At 40.9% G+C, this 18024-nt stretch overlaps 1 protein-coding gene across 1 annotated transcript in view; it reads right to left on the bottom strand.

The window, feature by feature from the left end:
- scfd2 (sec1 family domain containing 2) overlaps nucleotides 1-18024 on the bottom strand; it is a 108501-nt gene that overhangs the window by 89474 nt on the left and 1003 nt on the right. The window contains exons 2-3 of the mRNA XM_087836880.1: nucleotides 16429-16597; nucleotides 6676-6800 (exon numbers count right to left, since the gene is read on the bottom strand). Of these exons, the coding sequence (XP_087693006.1) occupies nucleotides 6676-6800; nucleotides 16429-16597 (294 nt within the window). The remainder of the gene's footprint in view (nucleotides 1-6675; nucleotides 6801-16428; nucleotides 16598-18024) is intronic.

Genomic DNA, 18024 nt, shown 5'->3' with positions numbered 1-18024 from the left:
TAACTGTAAATCAGAAGTTTTCACTGATTATTTATAGAGGTAGCAGAAAGAGTCCAGACTCCTTTTACTGTTTAGGAACCTCTGAATCTCCCCCAACTTCTCCCATTTAAAGAGACACAGGAAAAGCAGTGCAAAGGGTGTAAAGTCCAGGGGTGGTATGAAGCGCGGCTTAGAGGTATGAGAGGTTGTGTCAGGGGCTGGGATAGACAAAGGGCACACATTAACTCGCCATAAAGCCTACTTCTTTATGTTGATGTTCTGAACCAGCACCAGATGTGGGAGTATTTCCTGTTGGACTACATGGCCAGTGTTTTCTTTAGTGAAGCAAAACATATGACCAGAAGAGAAACAGACAGGCAGGACACAAACGAAACAGAAATCTAAAAGACATTAGAACTAGAAATGCAAAAAGACACATGTTAAACTGGACGATAAAATGTGTAGCTTTGTACTATTTTCAGGAGGGATACTTGGGAGAGCCGCACAAAGCTGCTACCAAAGTTATATTCACAACAGCTAATCAGTAAACACGACAGGAACATATATTTCCATATGTATGTGTTGGGAAACACCTACTGAAATGAACTGAAGGACTGAGTGCACTGGGTGGCATTTAAAGACAAAACAGAGCAAGCGTCTCCGAAGGCGAATCAAGTTTCTTGTTGAATTGAAAGTATTTTTAAAGAATAAGCTCCAGTCCAGACAGAATACTGAAAAGCTCTTTTGTGAGCATATCCAGCCATAAAAATCCTGGCAGTATAACTAAAGTTCACAAAGCTTCATGTGCCAACCATAATTCAGCACAGAACCAGGGAATAATTTCACCCAGAATGGTATCCTGTAGGCTAAAGGTAATCGGAATTTACAGCTACAGCAGACCAGATGAGAATGAGAAAACGTAAAACATCGGAAAGAAACACGGAGAAAGTACTTTAGCCAAGAAAGCCTCACAAAAGCCTCCACTCCATTACACAATCAAACAGTCCTGGTTCAGCCTTAGCTCTTATCTGTGTCTCTAAACTTCCTTCAAAACAGTGCTATGATTCTTCAGGCATCCTGTTGCCAGATGCAAAATGAATCTGTTTTACGTTTTCTCATTGTCATCTGATCTGTCAGCTGAGCTCTCATTTTAACTACCATAGCCGCAGCAAAACAGAAGAACTGTTTTAAAACAAAATGTTTGCATCTGTAAATTTGAACGCATTTCAAGAACCGTGCATTCCTTTCTGGTGGTGACAAGCGCCAAGTACAGAAATATTTCCATTCAGTCTTCAGTGCATTGGGTGTGCATGGAATAAGAAGCTATTCAAAATAAATATAAATAACATCAGTACTTCAGAATGTCAGTTTTGTTAAGAAGAACCCTACATACATATAAATCAGCAGTACTGCAGTTTCTGTAGCTTTTCCACACAAGATGGTAGAGAAACCTGAAGCTTTTGGGCATTGCAAGAATCTTTTGGGTGCATTTATTGCAAAGTCGACCATAAAGCAAATCACATTTTTAGTCTCTTGCTATAAACATCTGGATTTTCTGCGCATTTCAGCCTGATGTGCAGAAGTGGCGATTGAGACTTGGCTATGATCAAAGTCTTCAACAATGTAAGAAGGGGCAAGGGCCAACAATGATTTAGTCCGGTTACTGGAAGATGACTTGAGTTCTAGGTGCACAGGGTTACTCAGAGGGTAAGTGATGTCTGATGTCGGAGTGAAGCTGAGTGGTAGCCTGCCTCAGCAGCTGGACAGCCTCATAAGTAACTCTGTGTGGATGAGGACACAGGAAGGCTCAGAGATTTTTATTTATGTACTCCAAGAGGAGAAACATGTTGGAGCCTTTATCTGAGGATGTATATTAGGGACCCTTTCAAGATTTTACTGTACATTAGAGCAGAGGCTACAAGTGGGCAGCTACACTGTCGCAGCACTTAGTGTCTTCAGTGTCTCTCCAAAAAAGCTTTTATCTCTGGCTTCTCTTTAGTTCAAACTTAAAGTCAATTTCAAACTGAATCTGTTGGGGTGGGAGACTTCATTCATTCAAATTCAAGAGTGATGTTTGAAATGCATCACTGGAAATTTTGATTGTATCATTTCTGTGGTTAACACGACTGATAAGACAAATCTACAGTGGGGCAAAAAAGTATTTAGTCAGCCACCGATTGTGCAAGTTCCCCCACTTAAAATGATGACAGAGGTCAGTAATTTGCACCAGAGGTACACTTCAACTGTGAGAGACAGAATGTGAAAAAAAAAAATCCATGAATTCACATGGTAGGATTTGTAAAGAATTTATTCGTAAATCAGGGTGGAAAATAAGTATTTGGTCACCTCAAACAAGGAAAATCCCTGGCTCTCACAGACCTGTAACATCTTCTGTAAGAAGCTTTTCTGTCCCCCACTCGTTACCTGTATGAATGGCACCTGTTTGACCTCATCATCTGTATAAAAGACACCTGTCCACAGCCTCAACCAGTCAGACTCCAAACTCCGCCATGGCCAAGACCAAAGAGCTTTCGAAGGACACCAGGAAAAGAATTGTAGACCTGCACCAGACTGGGAAGAGTGAATCTACAATAGGCAAGCAGCTTGGTGTGAAAAAAATCAACTGTGGGAGCAATCATCAGAAAATGGAAGACATACAAGACCACTGATAATCTCCCTCGATCTGGGGCTCCACGCAAGATCTCATCCCGTGGGGTCAAAATGATCATGAGAACGGTGAGCAAAGATCCCAGAACCACACGGGGGGACCTGGTGAATGACCTGCAGAGAGCTGGGACCAAAGTAACAAAGGTCACCATCAGTAACACACTACAACGGCAGGGAATCAAATCCCGCAGTGCCAGACGTGTTCCGCTGCTGAAGCCAGTGCATGTCCAGGCCCGTCTGAAGTTTGCCAGAGAGCACATGGATGATACAGCAGAGGATTGGGAGAATGTCATGTGGTCAGATGAAACCAAAGTAGAACTTTTTGGTATAAACTCAACTCGTCGTGTTTGGAGGAAGAAGAATACTGAGTTGCATCCCAAGAACACCATACCTACTGTGAAGCATGGGGGTGGAAACATCATGCTATGGGGCTGTTTTTCTGCCAAGGGGACAGGACGACTGATCCGTGTTAAGGACAGAATGAATGGGGCCAAGTATCGTGAGATTTTGAGCCAAAACCTCCTTCCATCAGTGAGAACTTTGAAGATGAAACGAGGCTGGGTCTTCCAACATGACAATGATCCAAAACACACCGCCCGGGCAACAAAGGAGTGACTCCGTAAGAAGCATTTGAAAGTCCTGGAGTGGCCTAGCCAGTCTCCAGACCTCAACCCCATAGAAAATCTGTGGCGGGAGTTGAAAGTCCGTGTTGCTCGGCGACAGCCCCAAAACATCACTGCTCTTGAGAAGATCTGCATGGAGGAATGGGCCAAAATACCAGCTACTGTGTGTGCAAACCTGGTAAAGACCTATAGTAAACGTTTGACCTCTGTTATTGCCAACAAAGGTTATGTTACAAAGTATTGAGTTGTATTTTTGTTATTGACCAAATACTTATTTTCCACCCTGATTTACGAATAAATTCTTTACAAATCCTACCATGTGAATTCATGGATTTTTTTTTCACATTCTGTCTCTCACAGTTGAAGTGTACCTCTGGTGCAAATTACTGACCTCTGTCATCATTTTAAGTGGGGGAACTTGCACAATCGGTGGCTGACTAAATACTTTTTTGCCCCACTGTATGTTTACAAATGAAATGATTCTCATTCCTTAAACGTTAACTAAGATGCTTTGAAATTTTAAAAGATCTGAGTGTCACAATATGGCTCAAGGGCCATGACATATAATAGGAAGAAATCACTTGAAACAAAATCTACCAATTTATTAACTTAATTAAGTAGAAAACTATAGTACTCAATGAGGTGTTCTAATCAGTGTGTCAGTAGTTGGATGATTGAATGTTAAGTATACATAGTGTTGTGCATTTTAAAAACCTAAAATGACAAACCCAAAACCAACCATATAAATAACATGGTGCTGGGTAAATGGAGAAAAGGGATGGAAGAGCTAAGAAAGCCAGCTCTTAAATGCTCCAGGTAGACTGGCCCCGTCTATCATGAAGCTGCAAGACAACACAGCAGGCTCTGGCCAAGTTAAACAGTTTGTGTGGATGTGACTGGTAGTAACATAATGCAGACCTACAAGAGCAGAAAAGAGATGATATACAGAAATTAGAAGGGCATTTCCTAGGACGAGTCATTCACAAAGGTGCAATCTTGTAATTTTGAAGAAAGAGATTTCTATCTATATTTTGGCTTGTATCCGCCATGGTCCACGTCTTCACAAAATTTCACAAATACATTCAATATAAAATTCAACAATTTTTCATAGAAACAGAAGCAAATACGACTAAAAAAAAATGCTACGATCAGGTCTTCATTTCATTTGCTTTAAAAGGTAACATGCAATTTAAAAGGTTCCTTGTTCTGCGTGTTTAACTCTTTAAAATTCCCTTCTTAAGGTTAATTTATGAATTATGCTACGCGAGCTGGTGACACCGTTGGGATACAGACAAATCGATCAAATCAATCATAAGCATCTACATTGGTATGGGAACCCTGGTATAAATGCAGAAAAGCAGAAAAATAGACACTGGAGAGAATCCCAAATCACTTCAAACGTTTGAAGTGATTTAACACTTGACAATTCACCTGCCAAGTCTTAAATAAATCCGACGAACATTTGTTAAACAGACAAAAAAATAAATAAATTGCTCCTTTATGGTGACAGAGAATCCAATTCAACAAAAACAAAACAAGAAATGAATAGGCCTGCCTTAATTACTAGATAAAATATAACATTTTTCCTCTTACTCACATGTATACATGTGAGTATATAAATTTAGTTTTCAAAAGGGAGAAATTACACTGCTAAACATAAACACATCTTTGCTGTTACAAAAATTTATTTTTCCCCAAATCAACTGTCCGCTTGACTCACGCTCCTCTGTCGTTAAAAGGCCGGACTGTGCCACAGGAAGAAAGGTCCTGTCAACACATCCCATTTACCGCGCGGTGTCCGTGCACGCGGCACATACACAGAGGGTATAAACTTGTGACGCACGCACATCCACGCATATATACAAACACAAGCAGATGGATGAGATGAACGCACGTTTACGGAAGATGAAACCGAAGCTGTCCAGCTAATTCCCTGCAAAGAGCAAAAACACCAAAGATAAACACTGGACTCTGCGAAACCACATACTGTACATATCCCTACACAGAGCAGGGGAATTTCATCATTCTATTGTGCTGTGAGAAACCTGACGGGTTATATCAGGCGCTGAGAAATTTATTATTTTCTCTGTTTCTCACAGGATGATCTTATCCTGCTGAGATGAAAAGAAGCCAAGTTGGGTCAGTCTGTTTGTGAAAATTTAGGGCCTGGAATACAGCGATATCCTCTTTTCTCCTCTGATCTGCATAACCTCTCCAGAGTGAGAACACTCTTGGGTGCAGGGGGAAAATTTTCCTCTCCTAGCGAGCGAGTGGGCACTGAGAGAGCAGATAGGTATTAATGCTAAGTGTTTTGTGTTACTCGGTTTAGCTTGGTCTCAGGAGCAGAGCATGATGGATTGAAAACTCTGCTGGTGGGCAGGATGGGAACTGTGGGGGGTGCTATGGGAGCTCAGGGGGTTTTGTGAATTCTGGTCCTCTGCCAGCGGGGTATAAAGGTTCAGTGTTAAGGATATTACAGTACCCCCTTCTCTCACTGCTTCTCTCGTTTTCTCTCTCTCAGCAAAAACATTAAGTCAACAGGCTGTCAGTGAACCAGCGGGAGAAGCTTCAGTGCTATACCTTCTTTATACATTTTGCTTTTAGCGTCACTTGATGTTGCGCATTTCTCTCAATAAAATCTAAAAGCCTGCACACATCTGAAATTAGAGGGACTGCCGTGCGCGAAAGGAAACAGCCACGTGTAGATTTGGACGCCAGACAGAGTACCTTGGGTGTGAGCATATGTGTGCGACCTCCAGCATATTACAACCTGCCTGTTACGAGAGACAAGACCTTCTTTACCTCGTAGATTATAGGAGCTAAGGGACCACAGTGCCCCTCCCTTTTACACCCCCTTTTTTGCCAGATGCTAACTTGCATATTAGCCATGAACGGGAGTGCGTGCATATGTGTGTTTGTGGGAGTGTAGTGCATCCATTACCTCTTTAAGTCAGAGGGTAGCATAAAGGTGAACGTGCACAAGGACACTCTGCACTCGTGCACGTAATGACTTTATTTTTGCGTGCCTACGCATATTTTTATCCCTCGATTCAGTCCCTTTGCTTCATTAACAAACAACAAAAGTTTTCGAAAGCAGCATGTGTGCAGGCAGCATGTGTGTGTAAGTGTGTGTCATAGAGCCAACATGTGGTTCACATTTCCTTCTGTGGCCACATGGGCAAATACACAGCAAGGCAAAGAAGCTTGATTTCAATAGGAGGCGCTTTTGTAATGTTTTTGAGAGTGCTGAAAAACACGACAGAAGTAGCACATGATTCTCTATAAGCAAGAAAAAAATCTACATACGTTATATAATACGACTGTTCTGTGTTTTGTATAAGTTAGTCTTTAATTAATGTGAAACATGATATGGGCTCTGCTCCTTCCACGGCATAGTGGTTCTTACCCATGCTCATCTTGATTGGCAGATTCTCTTTACTGGCTGCTTCCACTAGTTGCCGCCGGACCTCTATCACTCCCTCTTTGTGTTTAGTGGTCAGCATGACGTCCCACAGTGACCTTGCAGATGACCTGATAGGTAGAGCAATCAAAACAGGCAAGTTTAGTCATGAGGAAAACATAACACTGCAATAGAAAGTGAACTGTGTTTTTTAGAACTAACAAGCTGAGCAATGGTTACTTTTCTTGCTTGTTTGTTCAGAGTACACAGAACAAGATGAGCATGATTGAGCTCAAGCCTCAGTGATAGAGAGCCTACTGGTTGGGGACTGGTGACTCCCCGATGGGAGCCCTCACAGGAAAAAACTGAACTCAACAGAGGGAACATTAGGAATGTTTTGCATCCACCTTAAAGATCTATGTGCCAACATTCCTCTGGACTGATAACCACCGTCCTTACAAAAGTAAGTCTGGAGACTGAGACTCGTCTTTGTGCCATCTCAGGCCCTAGTGTTTTTTTTTTTTTTTTTATACGCTATTACTTAACACACTCTAATGGGAGACTGGTGACAAGGCATGCGTTTAAGACCATTACCATCTGCTTGCAAGCAGAAACGGATTCAAATCTTTCCCTAAAATAATCTAAGAGTGTCACTGAGGAGCCTCATCATCATTAAATGAATAGAAAGTGACATTTTTCTTACAAAACATCCTCTATATAAGAATTTCAGACCTTCGTCTAGTTTCTTTTCTTTTTTCCCCCCCTCATGATAAGAAAACTTAAGCTTTGCTGGTTGAATAAAAGGCCATAAAAAGCTTACATCATTGTCTGTGCTTTTGACAGCTATTCAGACAAGCGGTCATGATCTTCCACATACTCAGGAGTGCCCAGAAACAAAGTAGAGAAAGAGACTACACTGAGAAAATGAACAGAGGACAGAGAGAAGGTAGGAGGGACCTAGTTGACAAATCCACTCTGTTTTTCTTTTCTTTCGTCTTTTTTAAGAACTTTTTTCTTCGCTCGCCTTTTCTCCTTTCTAACTGCTGCCATGTGTTTAATATCAGATGTAATCTGTTCCAGACCTTGGGCAGGGGCTAGATGGGGAGAAGAGGGGCTCACAACGGGACAGCCGCCATCTTCACACTAGAGCTAGAGACAAAGACCAGCAAGTACGACTCAGCCGACGACAAGTGTTAAATACAAAAAGACTGATACAGTAAAAACTTTGGGAAAATAAGGAAAGACGAATCAGATAGAATCATAATAATTACCTGATTTTCTGAATTCTTTGCAGATTTTTCTGGTTAATGAAGAGTCATGGCAGGGGCCCATTCCCTGAAAACTCGATGATGCATTAAAACTGCTAAGACTAATCAAATCATGTCCCACATGCTTGTCATGGCTGAAATACCAATATTGTGACTTGACCGGGCCATATGTAAGTAACCACAAGTTTGTTTGAGGGTGTGTGCATGTATATGTCTGTGCACAACCTTGCACATCTGCATGTGTTCTTGTAAGTTGGAGGGCCTCGGCAGAGTACGAATGAAATATGGTTCTCATTTGGCTTATTGCCCACCCAACCCCCCAAAAACCACAGACGTCCCACTCCCCTGATGCTTTCCTCAGGCCATTTGGTCAGACGAAGGTGGGGGTTTGAGCTAGAATAATCCCCCCGGGGGTGAAGTTTATATTGGCAGGGTGCGAGACAGAATCAGCCAGAAACCTTATTGAGTAACTAGTCTACTATGGAAAGGGGTAGGAGGTGGGGTGCTGGGAAACTGGGGTTCGCGTGTTTGGTCATCTGGTTTTTTTCCTGAGTGCGAAGTGCAGAGTGAAGGCTCTCTTAGTTGAAAGGCTGCTCACACAGAGACTGAAGGGGGCACTCTTGCACCTGACTTGTGTACATCACGTTGAACGCCCTGTCTAGCTTGCTTGGATATGTTGAGTGGGGGTTTAAAGTGTATGGGTGTTTGTACCCAAAGTAAATTCCATTAGTAATGAGTTTTATAACATTTAAAAATAGCTAAACATCAAATACTTGCTTGAAGAAAAATCTGTGTACTATTTTAAATAATGGCCATGTAAATGTCTGTTAATGTTCTTCCTACCACATCGAACCCATTAAAGAAAGTGGGGTGGGTGTGCGTGTGGTTGGGTAACATTCCTGGAAGTATGATGCAGCATAATAGGACAGTTTAAACCATGGTGACTCAGGATTTCATGAGCCCCCCCCCCAGTTCATTATTTTGTCAAACATGTATGTGCATGTTTGCCACAAAATTCAGTGTTTATGATTCAGAAAGGAGTCATACTACTGATACACGTGACTGATAAAGCCTGAAGGAAAAGTATTAGATGGTCATTTCATTCGCCACCTGGAAACTCCCCCCACATCAAAACCAAAACACCCTTAATTCCTCACTTACCTTCACTGGTATCTAACAGTTACAGGATTACATGTAGTGAGTATGTAGTGACTTAAAACTAACGACTGACACAATGAACTCATTAGGTAAGGTTTTACTGAGGTTTTAGCTAAGTGAGCAATGAGATTTTATAATCACAGACTTCTACTGAACTGGACCCCTCAGTAGCTATTAACAGAGTGCAAGTTAGGCCTCCTTCACACAGGCTTAGACCCGTTAGTGTCCAACTACCAAGCATACTGTGAAAAGTGTGTATTCCGGAACTGTGTTTTCTGGAGGTTGCTGCAGTTGCTAGTCTAAAATTGACCACAATGCATTATACATTTCTGCACCAAAATCCTTTCCGGAATTGTTGTGATTGCTAGCAGTTTCCCACAGTCACCCACAGTTTGCATGGAAGCCATCAACTTCACAGCAAATACTTGCAAACTACTTGCCATGCGGTAGAAATGTTTTGCATTTGTATTTTGAAATGCTGGTTGCAGTGGTGAGGCATAATTTTTACTTTGAAAGCAACAGTTTCCACTTCTGACTCCATCTTTCATACAAAATACAGGCAACCAAAGCAATCACAGCAAGAGTTCTGGTGCAGCACTCTCTTAGAGACTGATTTTAACCAAACACCAGCCAGTAAGCTCTATAGACCACTCATCAACCGCTGGAATATAGATTTTTCTCTAGTTCCCAGAGATTGTCAGGCGGGTCATAGGCCAGTCTCCAGGCTTGTGTGACTGAAGACTAAGGCAACCAAACACAGACTTCCCTTATCAGTCCTAAACGGTATGCCGATCTTTTATATAAGATAAGATGAAACTACTCCATAGAGTACGCTGGCATCTCTGCAAAAAGTGACATTAACAAACGCTCTAGTGCAAACCAACATTACTAATCCCAATGTGTTAAAGAGTATTGAAGTTTCACACTCGGCAGACTGCAAACCCAGAGAGTAATCCATTTCCCATCACACCTGATTTAGATGATCTGTGTATTTTCCAGTAGAACTGCACGTAATACACATGGACTAACAGAATTGTGCAAGGTCATACCCATTCCTTGGTGAGTTAATTTATGGAGTGTGTTTAATGGGGTAAAAAACACTGTTGGTTTTCTGTAAACATCCCCATCTAGCACAGGACATGACACGAGAGAGAAAGAGGGCGGGGGAGTAAAACCAGACCTGGCCTTGAGTGTCTGTGTGTTCTGGCGAGAGGGACAAATGACCCAGTGAATTTATGGGGAGAGGAGTTTTGCAGGAAGCGAGGAAATGATGGGAGAGGCACACCACAAACAGATAAATAAATAATAATAAAAAAAACAGTAAAATAAAACAAACTGATGTGAATTTGAGGGTCAGTTCTATGTGTCTTAAAACTGCACTTCTTTAATAATGAGTAAAAGGTTTTTCCTTTTACTACTCCAAATAAAACAGTAAAATATGCAATCGTTAAAGGAAAGGAAGCTTAAGAAATTTTGCACAAAAGTCATCTCCCTATAGGTGTTGGCTGCACATGAAGTCAAATAGAATGAAATGTCCTCAAGTGATGTTGCTTAAATCTGTCCTGATTGGAGCTAAAAACTAAAATGTTAATATAACCTATAGATCCTGGTCCTTGTGTTTACATAAGCCACTGCTAGTCTAAAATTTCTGAATCTGAATTGAATCAGTCATTGTGGATAATGTAGGTTCGAGGCTTTGACATAAAATAAAATGCACGGAGTAAAGAAATGTCTGAGTAATTTCATTCATAGAAATAATGTACATTCAATTTAACACGTCAAAGACAACTATAAACTGCTACAGCAAATAAATAACATGATAATAAATAAATGGGTGCTTCTGTGGCAGAGGTGTGGTCCTGGGCTCAGCTTCAGGGGAGGTGTGGTGTAGTGAACACAAAGGGGGATGCCAGGGAGGTTGGTGGGATGTGGGGGTGATTTTTAGCTAACAAGCTCATGATCATTTTCTGTGATTTGTAATTTGTGAGGCCGGAGAGTAGAGAGTGTGTGTCAGAGGTAGAAATCTGCATGCGTAGGTGGAGAGGCAAAAGTGAAAAAGAAACTATCAATAGTGTGTCACTGAAATAAAGGAAAATCAACATAGACAGCCTGCCCATTTGTTGTCCGTTTCACACTGTTTTATTTACTTTTGTACTGATACTTCTATTTATCTACTTTCACGTGTAATTTTTATTTGTATTCATGATTTCATTCATTTTTCGTGGTTAGTTTCCATATTTACATCTCTATTTGGCATTGCTGCTTCCTCCATTTATTTCTTTTGCAAGAAGAGAAATGCATTTATCGTATTATTTATGAATTAATTATTTAATGATGCTACAAAAGCCAAATAGAGTGGCAGTTTGAGCTTTCCATTTAACAAAAAAAATAAATAAATAATCACATTAACATTAAAACAGACATAAAGATTTAATTGACATCTTTTATGCATAAGTGAAAGAAAGTCATGTCTTCTGAACAGAGTTATAGTAAAGACATGTTAAAAAGTGTCTTTTTTGCAGCACTGACAGAATGGTAAAATGTGGGAGAAGGTGAAAAATTAAAGGATCTTGATGGGGGGAAATGGAAATGAAGGAGTCTTCCTCTCCTCCTCTGTCTTGGCTACATTCACATTTCAAATAAAAGCCAGCAGTAGGGGCTCTTTGAAGGAATGGGCCTGGAGGAAGTAAAGTACCATTTTAGGGAGATGTTTTATCAACTCAGTTAACAAATACACACAAAGTTTCCTGAACAGCTCTTGTGTTCTGCAGCGAAAATTAAACCACAGAGTAGAAGACAGCATACAGGACTGAAAAGGTTATGTTATCTCAGTCTTGATGGGAACACAGAGTACATGTTGTTCAGGTGCACGTAATCTATTTGATTGATGTACTCTGAGTTTCAGCTTGAGATACCTTCTTCAGAAGAGTAAGCAGAATTAGGGAGTGAATGAAACAGAAACAACTTAAGAGGAGAACCACAAGACACATCAGCTTACTCCATCCTTAAATGTATTATTATGGCTAAAACCTTGCATCTCTGACACTGATATAAACTTTAGTTTCCAAATCAGCTGTACCTGTCATTAACCTTTAGGAAAAGTGAATAAAATCAGATTGAAAACGGGCTCAATTTTATTAAAGGATAAGAAATTATTTTCACAATTTAATGCAATAATCAAAAGATACAAAGCAAAACTGGTTCTTACTTTGGAATGACTATTATTTTTAAGAAATGAAAAAGTCATTTTCCCTTTTTGTGTCTTTTCCTTTGGGCACACTTTCTATATACGAAGCATTTATCATTAGTTGTAAAATCAGCCAACACTGAAACCAGTTACTATAAATGTTCATTCAAATACAAAGGCAAAAACCTCACATTTGACCAGAAGCCACATCCTATGCAGCATAGTTCATTTATGCTTGAACCTTCTTCTTGTGTGTCTACCTTATGCAGGACTGTATAGGAACTCATACTATACTGTTGGCAAGGAGCAGAATGGTTGCTAAGCTTATAAATCACTGAAAGACTCATTCAGCTGTTCATGCCACTATTCACTGTCTAAGTATAGAATAACAAAACAATCGCAAACCTTTAAGGAGAAACCGTAGAAGAAACGTGGCGACTTTTCATACTCTACTCTTATTCTTGGTAGAGTAAAAACAGGCTTAGCTATCCTCAACTGCCTGTCATTTGCTTTATCCTCTCCACCCTTTACTATCTAGGCTGTTTTTGTTACTTTTCTCATACTGTTCGAAATCAGTGTTCATGGCTTTTATTCATGCTCATACTTCCCAGCTGGGACAGAAATAGGTGTTTTCCCTCTTTTCTGGTGGTATGCATGAGGGATCTGCAGGCCAGATTTGTGGAGATGGCAGCCATGTAGTGTTTTCTCATGGCAGGGTGCGGTCAGTAACACTGCTTGGCTCAATCTCTACAGCTCCCAAGGCAGGCCCAGTTCACCTTGGCCACCCATACTTGCTTCTGCCCACACTGCACACACTCCCGCCACAGCATCAAGGTCCAAGGCGGCCAGATGACGGGGGTGCAGGGTTCAGTCTGAGACTGAGGAAAACTCTGTGCCTTCTGCCAATGGGGTTCAAATGTCCTACTCAGGATCAAAAGGGCTGTGAATCCAAGCACAGCAAATTATACAGACGGGACTGGTACTTGACCACAAACACACACACACACGCATATAAAACAACACTTTGACTGCCACTTTCACTCATCATATTTCTATATACACGAAGTGGCGCACCCTGGTGCCGTTTAATGGCTGAAAAAAAGGACAGTAGCAGCATAGCAATAGCAAATATACAAAAACACTGCACGAAGAGCCTAGGTTTGCATGTGCACTCACCCACACGCTGTATGCTTTCTTTCTGGCATGATTACTACAACCACAGAGTCAGGCTGTAGGATATGGAAATTCACACCAGGTTATGAAAGACAATACTAGAGTAATTGCACAGTAAGTGTGGGGTCTTGCCTGTAGAGCTAGAATCAACAGCCACCCACAGAATGTTTAAGACATAGTAATCTATAAAAATATCCTGGAATTACAGAGGGAAATATCATACAAAAGGTCTAAATTAAATCCACACCTAATATTTAAAGGGTTGAGATGGCATACATAACAAAACCAATAAAAACACTCCGTTACCCACGCTAAAAATAGCTAAAAAACATCATGGGTAAATAAACAGCCAGTAGGAGGGAAGAACAGTAGACCTCTAAAAACATGCATTTAGGGAACTCTGTCTCGAACATATTAGAATGATTGACATAAACACTTCCTGCAGTGAGCTGTGCATTGAGGCCAGTTAAAGAAAGTGGGAATTCTAGGCATCTCCCTTGCTCTGCTTCAGCAGCATTTCAATCTCCTACACATCTGTGATAAGGCTCAGCTGGATCATCTGCTTAGAGATAGTGTAGGGAATAACTCTCCTGCTGATCCAACTGGCCCTGATCACAGATATTCTCCACCGACACTGTCGTCATTTACTTATTACTTTCAGCAATACTTATCTGCATTTTTTTTTTCTTGGCAGAGCTTGTTCACAATATCTGAATGGATCATCTAAATGTTTTGAGATCTGGTGTTAGGCTGGGAGTCTGGTCATATTTGGTGAAAAGCTCAGGAACAGTGATTGTGGTTGGTACCTTTGTTTCTGTTATCAGTTTTCCTTGGGGTGGCCCATTTATACCATCATAAAATTACCAATGAGAGGGCAACCTTGTTGATGCTGTACTTGTAATTATCCAGATTTAATTCTGATGTGCAGCTATTCAGAGCAACTACAGTAATTTGTGGGTATACCGTAGTTATTTGGTAGATAGGAATCCAAACTTGAAATGTACATCCAACCACATGTTGGGGTAACCCTGCCTAGATGTCCTTAAATAATTACAAGGGGAACACCAACTAGAAAAACGGGTTCTCTTACAAGAGAATCTTTACCATAGCTCAAAACAGCCCTTGCTGCATTCAGTATATGTGTGAGTCCATTCATGAAATGGAGTCAGACATGCTGCATGACAGCTCAGTCCACTAAACTCTTCTTCTCAGTCAAAGTCTTTTCCTCCAGCAACCACATAAAGGGGCAAATCCAGGATGGAACACTTGATGTAGGACTAATCCTTGCCATGGATAACAGCACCACCGCAGGCGCCTAGCATGTGCATCTGCAGAGCTAAGACCAGAGGCAGGTTTCACTCAACTATTGGCACTAATGTTGATCATGTGCTACTTAGGCCACTTGATGGAGTGGGTAGCTCTGGCTGGTAAGTGTGCATTTGTCCATAAGTATGCCTGGCTTGGGGAGAAATCTATTTTTAGGTTGTGTTAAAGGATGCCTTTTTACTCATTGCCAATTTATAGAAGACAGTAATGTAAAAAGAAACAACAATTATAATTGATCTAATCCAATTAATCTAGCCTGCATGTCTAAACTGCGGTAGGAAGCTGGAGCACCAAGAGGAAAACCACATTAGGACAGCAAGATCATGGAAACTGGAAACACAGAAAGGCCCTAAACGGTGTAGAGTTCAAATCCAAACATAGCTGTTACTCTATTTCAATTTAACTTACTTGTGGGATATCAGCTTAATTTATTTTCTTAAAAAATGTTCTCTTAAATGAATAGTCATGCTTTCACTGTAAGAAACAGGGCCCTTTCTGTACATAGAGAAAGTACATTTTTCCCATAACATATAAAGTTAGGAAAGGAAAGCTGGCTTTGTGCGGCAAGAGAGCTGACCTGTCTAAACTCTGTTTAGACAAAAGGATTTTATCCGTCCAACCATCTTCTTTCTTTTCTTTTTTTTAACCACTTATCAGGGTCTGGGTTGTAGGACTAGCAAATTCCCTCTCCCTGACCACCAAGGTGTTCCAAAGCCAGCGGACAGACGTAATCTAGCATGTCGTGAGCCTGCACTGGGATCTCATCCCAGTTTGACATGCCTGAAACACATCACCTAGGAGGCATTCTGGTTATATCCCCAAACCACCTCAGTGGAACAACCTCTACATAAAAAGGATGTAGCAGCTCTACTGTCAACCTCTCCTCAATGACTGAGCTCCTTACCCTACTACCGAGGTTGAGCACACACAGACATCAGAGGAAGCACATTTCTGCCACTTCTCACTTATTTCTTTGGTCACTATACCACTGCATGTAGAGCAACCAGTAAACGGACAGCTTTACCTTTGTGTACCAGTTTATTGATTTGGACTGGTACAGCCACAGCAGCTGTAAGTCTCCAACTCCACTTGCGAACAAAAACTTTAGATACTTAAACTCATTAACTCGGGGCAGCAACTCATTGCCAGCAAAGATTGAATAAACCACCGTCTTATGCCAGAGAACCGTTGTATGCAAACACATTGTATGAAATGCCAAAATAAAATATTTCAGATCTTCACTTGAGAAATATTGTTGCAGGTAGGTTATGGCTATGAGGGTACAGCACACGGCAATACTGCACTAATACTGACATTTATTGTTTTAACAATTGGCTGAAATTAGGTGAAATGAATGATCAAATGGTTATAATAAATCAGACAGCAAAAACAATATCAAAGTGCTACATATGTCTTCAATATGTACTATGATGTATGTAATGTATACAAGTGATATGTGGTACTTCTGCAAGTATTGTAAATAATGGGGTCAGAGTAGCCCTGTGGCAAAAACTAACACCCCAAGCTGGTCATTGCTGTAGCAACACTTGGATGTTGCCTTTATGATGTGCTATTGCCAAGTCACCCTTATTAGATTCTACATGACGGGGAATGCTCTAAATCAATAGAGAAATTAAATACACTCACTGAATCTGTGCAAGACAGCCAGGGGCCAGGATATTCTTGGAGTGAGGGGTTTTATGCAGACTTGTGAGCTCCAGCATGTCCACCTGCACGTCTGTCACATGACCCGGTAAGAGTTTTAGCACAGTCAAAACTTTCTCTACTAGGTTGTCACCATGATGACCAACAGCCCCTGTAAATGAATAAATTGGGGATTTAAAACAAGAACAAATATGTGTTGAGTATGTAGCAACAGTCGTTGGTAACGCAACAAAAATATGTGCCTTCTATACAACATAAAAGGTAAGCAATTAATTTTCCCAAGGAGCCACAAAGAAAACTGGGACTGTTGTGGAAGGCCACATCAATAAGCTGAACATTCCCTGGCTACTTGGGTTACTTGGTGTAATAGGTAGCTCTGGCTGGTGAGTGTACGGTTGTACATATGTATGTTGGTCTTGGGGAGAAAAGTATGGAAAAATATATGTGCATCAGAGGACAACTTGATATAAATATTCGTTGGGAGGTGGCTAAGGTAATATCTGCAGTGCTCTGCAATAACTAATCTCATCGTGGGTGGTATTTAATTTTAATGATTGCCGAATTACAGTAGACAGGAATGTAAAAAGAGGCAACAATATAAATGTATACTCAGAAAGACAGAAAGATCATAGAAACTCGACACAGAAAGTTCCTAATTGGTGGGGATGCCCAAACCCAAGCATATCTGTTATTCTTCTTTAATTTCAGTTTATCTATAGGATATCAACCTAATTTGTGAGGCATTTTTTTTCCTTTTACATTTTTAAATTACATTTTTGCTTTTACATGAAGAATCATATAGTTTCACAGTAAGAAAGAGACTGCTGCCAGTAAACAAAAGTATATCCACCAATCAGGCATAACATTATGACCACCTGTCTAATATTGTGTTGGTTCCCCTTTTCTTGCCAAAATGGCCCTGACCCATCAAGGCATGGTCTGCACTAGACCCCTGAAGTTGTGCTGTGGTATCTGGCACCAAGATTTTAGTAACAGACAGTTTAAATTCTGTAAGTTTTGAGGTGGGCCTACATAAATCAAACTTGTTTGTCCAGCAGATCCAACAGATGTTTTAGTGGACTGAGCTCTGGGGAAGCCAAGTCAACATCTTGAACCTGTTGTTGTGCTCCTCAAACCATTCCTAAACCATTTTTGCTTTGTGGCAGGGCTCAATATCCTGCTGAAAGAGTCCACAGCCATCAGAGAATACAGTTTCCTTGAAAAGATGTACATGGTCTGCAACAATGCTTATAAGTGGTGCACATCAAACTAACATCTAAATGGATGGCAGGACCCAAGGTTTCCTAGCCGAGTAAAGCATCACATTGCCTCCATTGGCTTTCCATATTCCCAATGTGCATTCTGGTTCCAGGTGTCCTCCAGCTAAATGACCCACACACACCAAGCCAGGCAAGTGAAGGTAAAGGTGATTCATTAGACCCAACTTTCTTTAGATGAAACCCTCTTGGGAAAATGAACTGCTTATCTTTGTGCTAGACATTTACTTGACTCTTACCACTGTCATTGTTATGATTCTGGTGTGATTGGGCTTATGCAGCATGCAGAATGGTCAAACAC

The sequence above is a fragment of the Neolamprologus brichardi genome, chromosome 23, assembly GCF_056152115.1.
Source record: "Neolamprologus brichardi isolate AB-2024 chromosome 23, ASM5615211v1, whole genome shotgun sequence".
Lineage (NCBI taxonomy): Eukaryota > Metazoa > Chordata > Actinopteri > Cichliformes > Cichlidae > Neolamprologus > Neolamprologus brichardi.
This window is presented reverse-complemented; position numbering and strand designations above follow the sequence as displayed.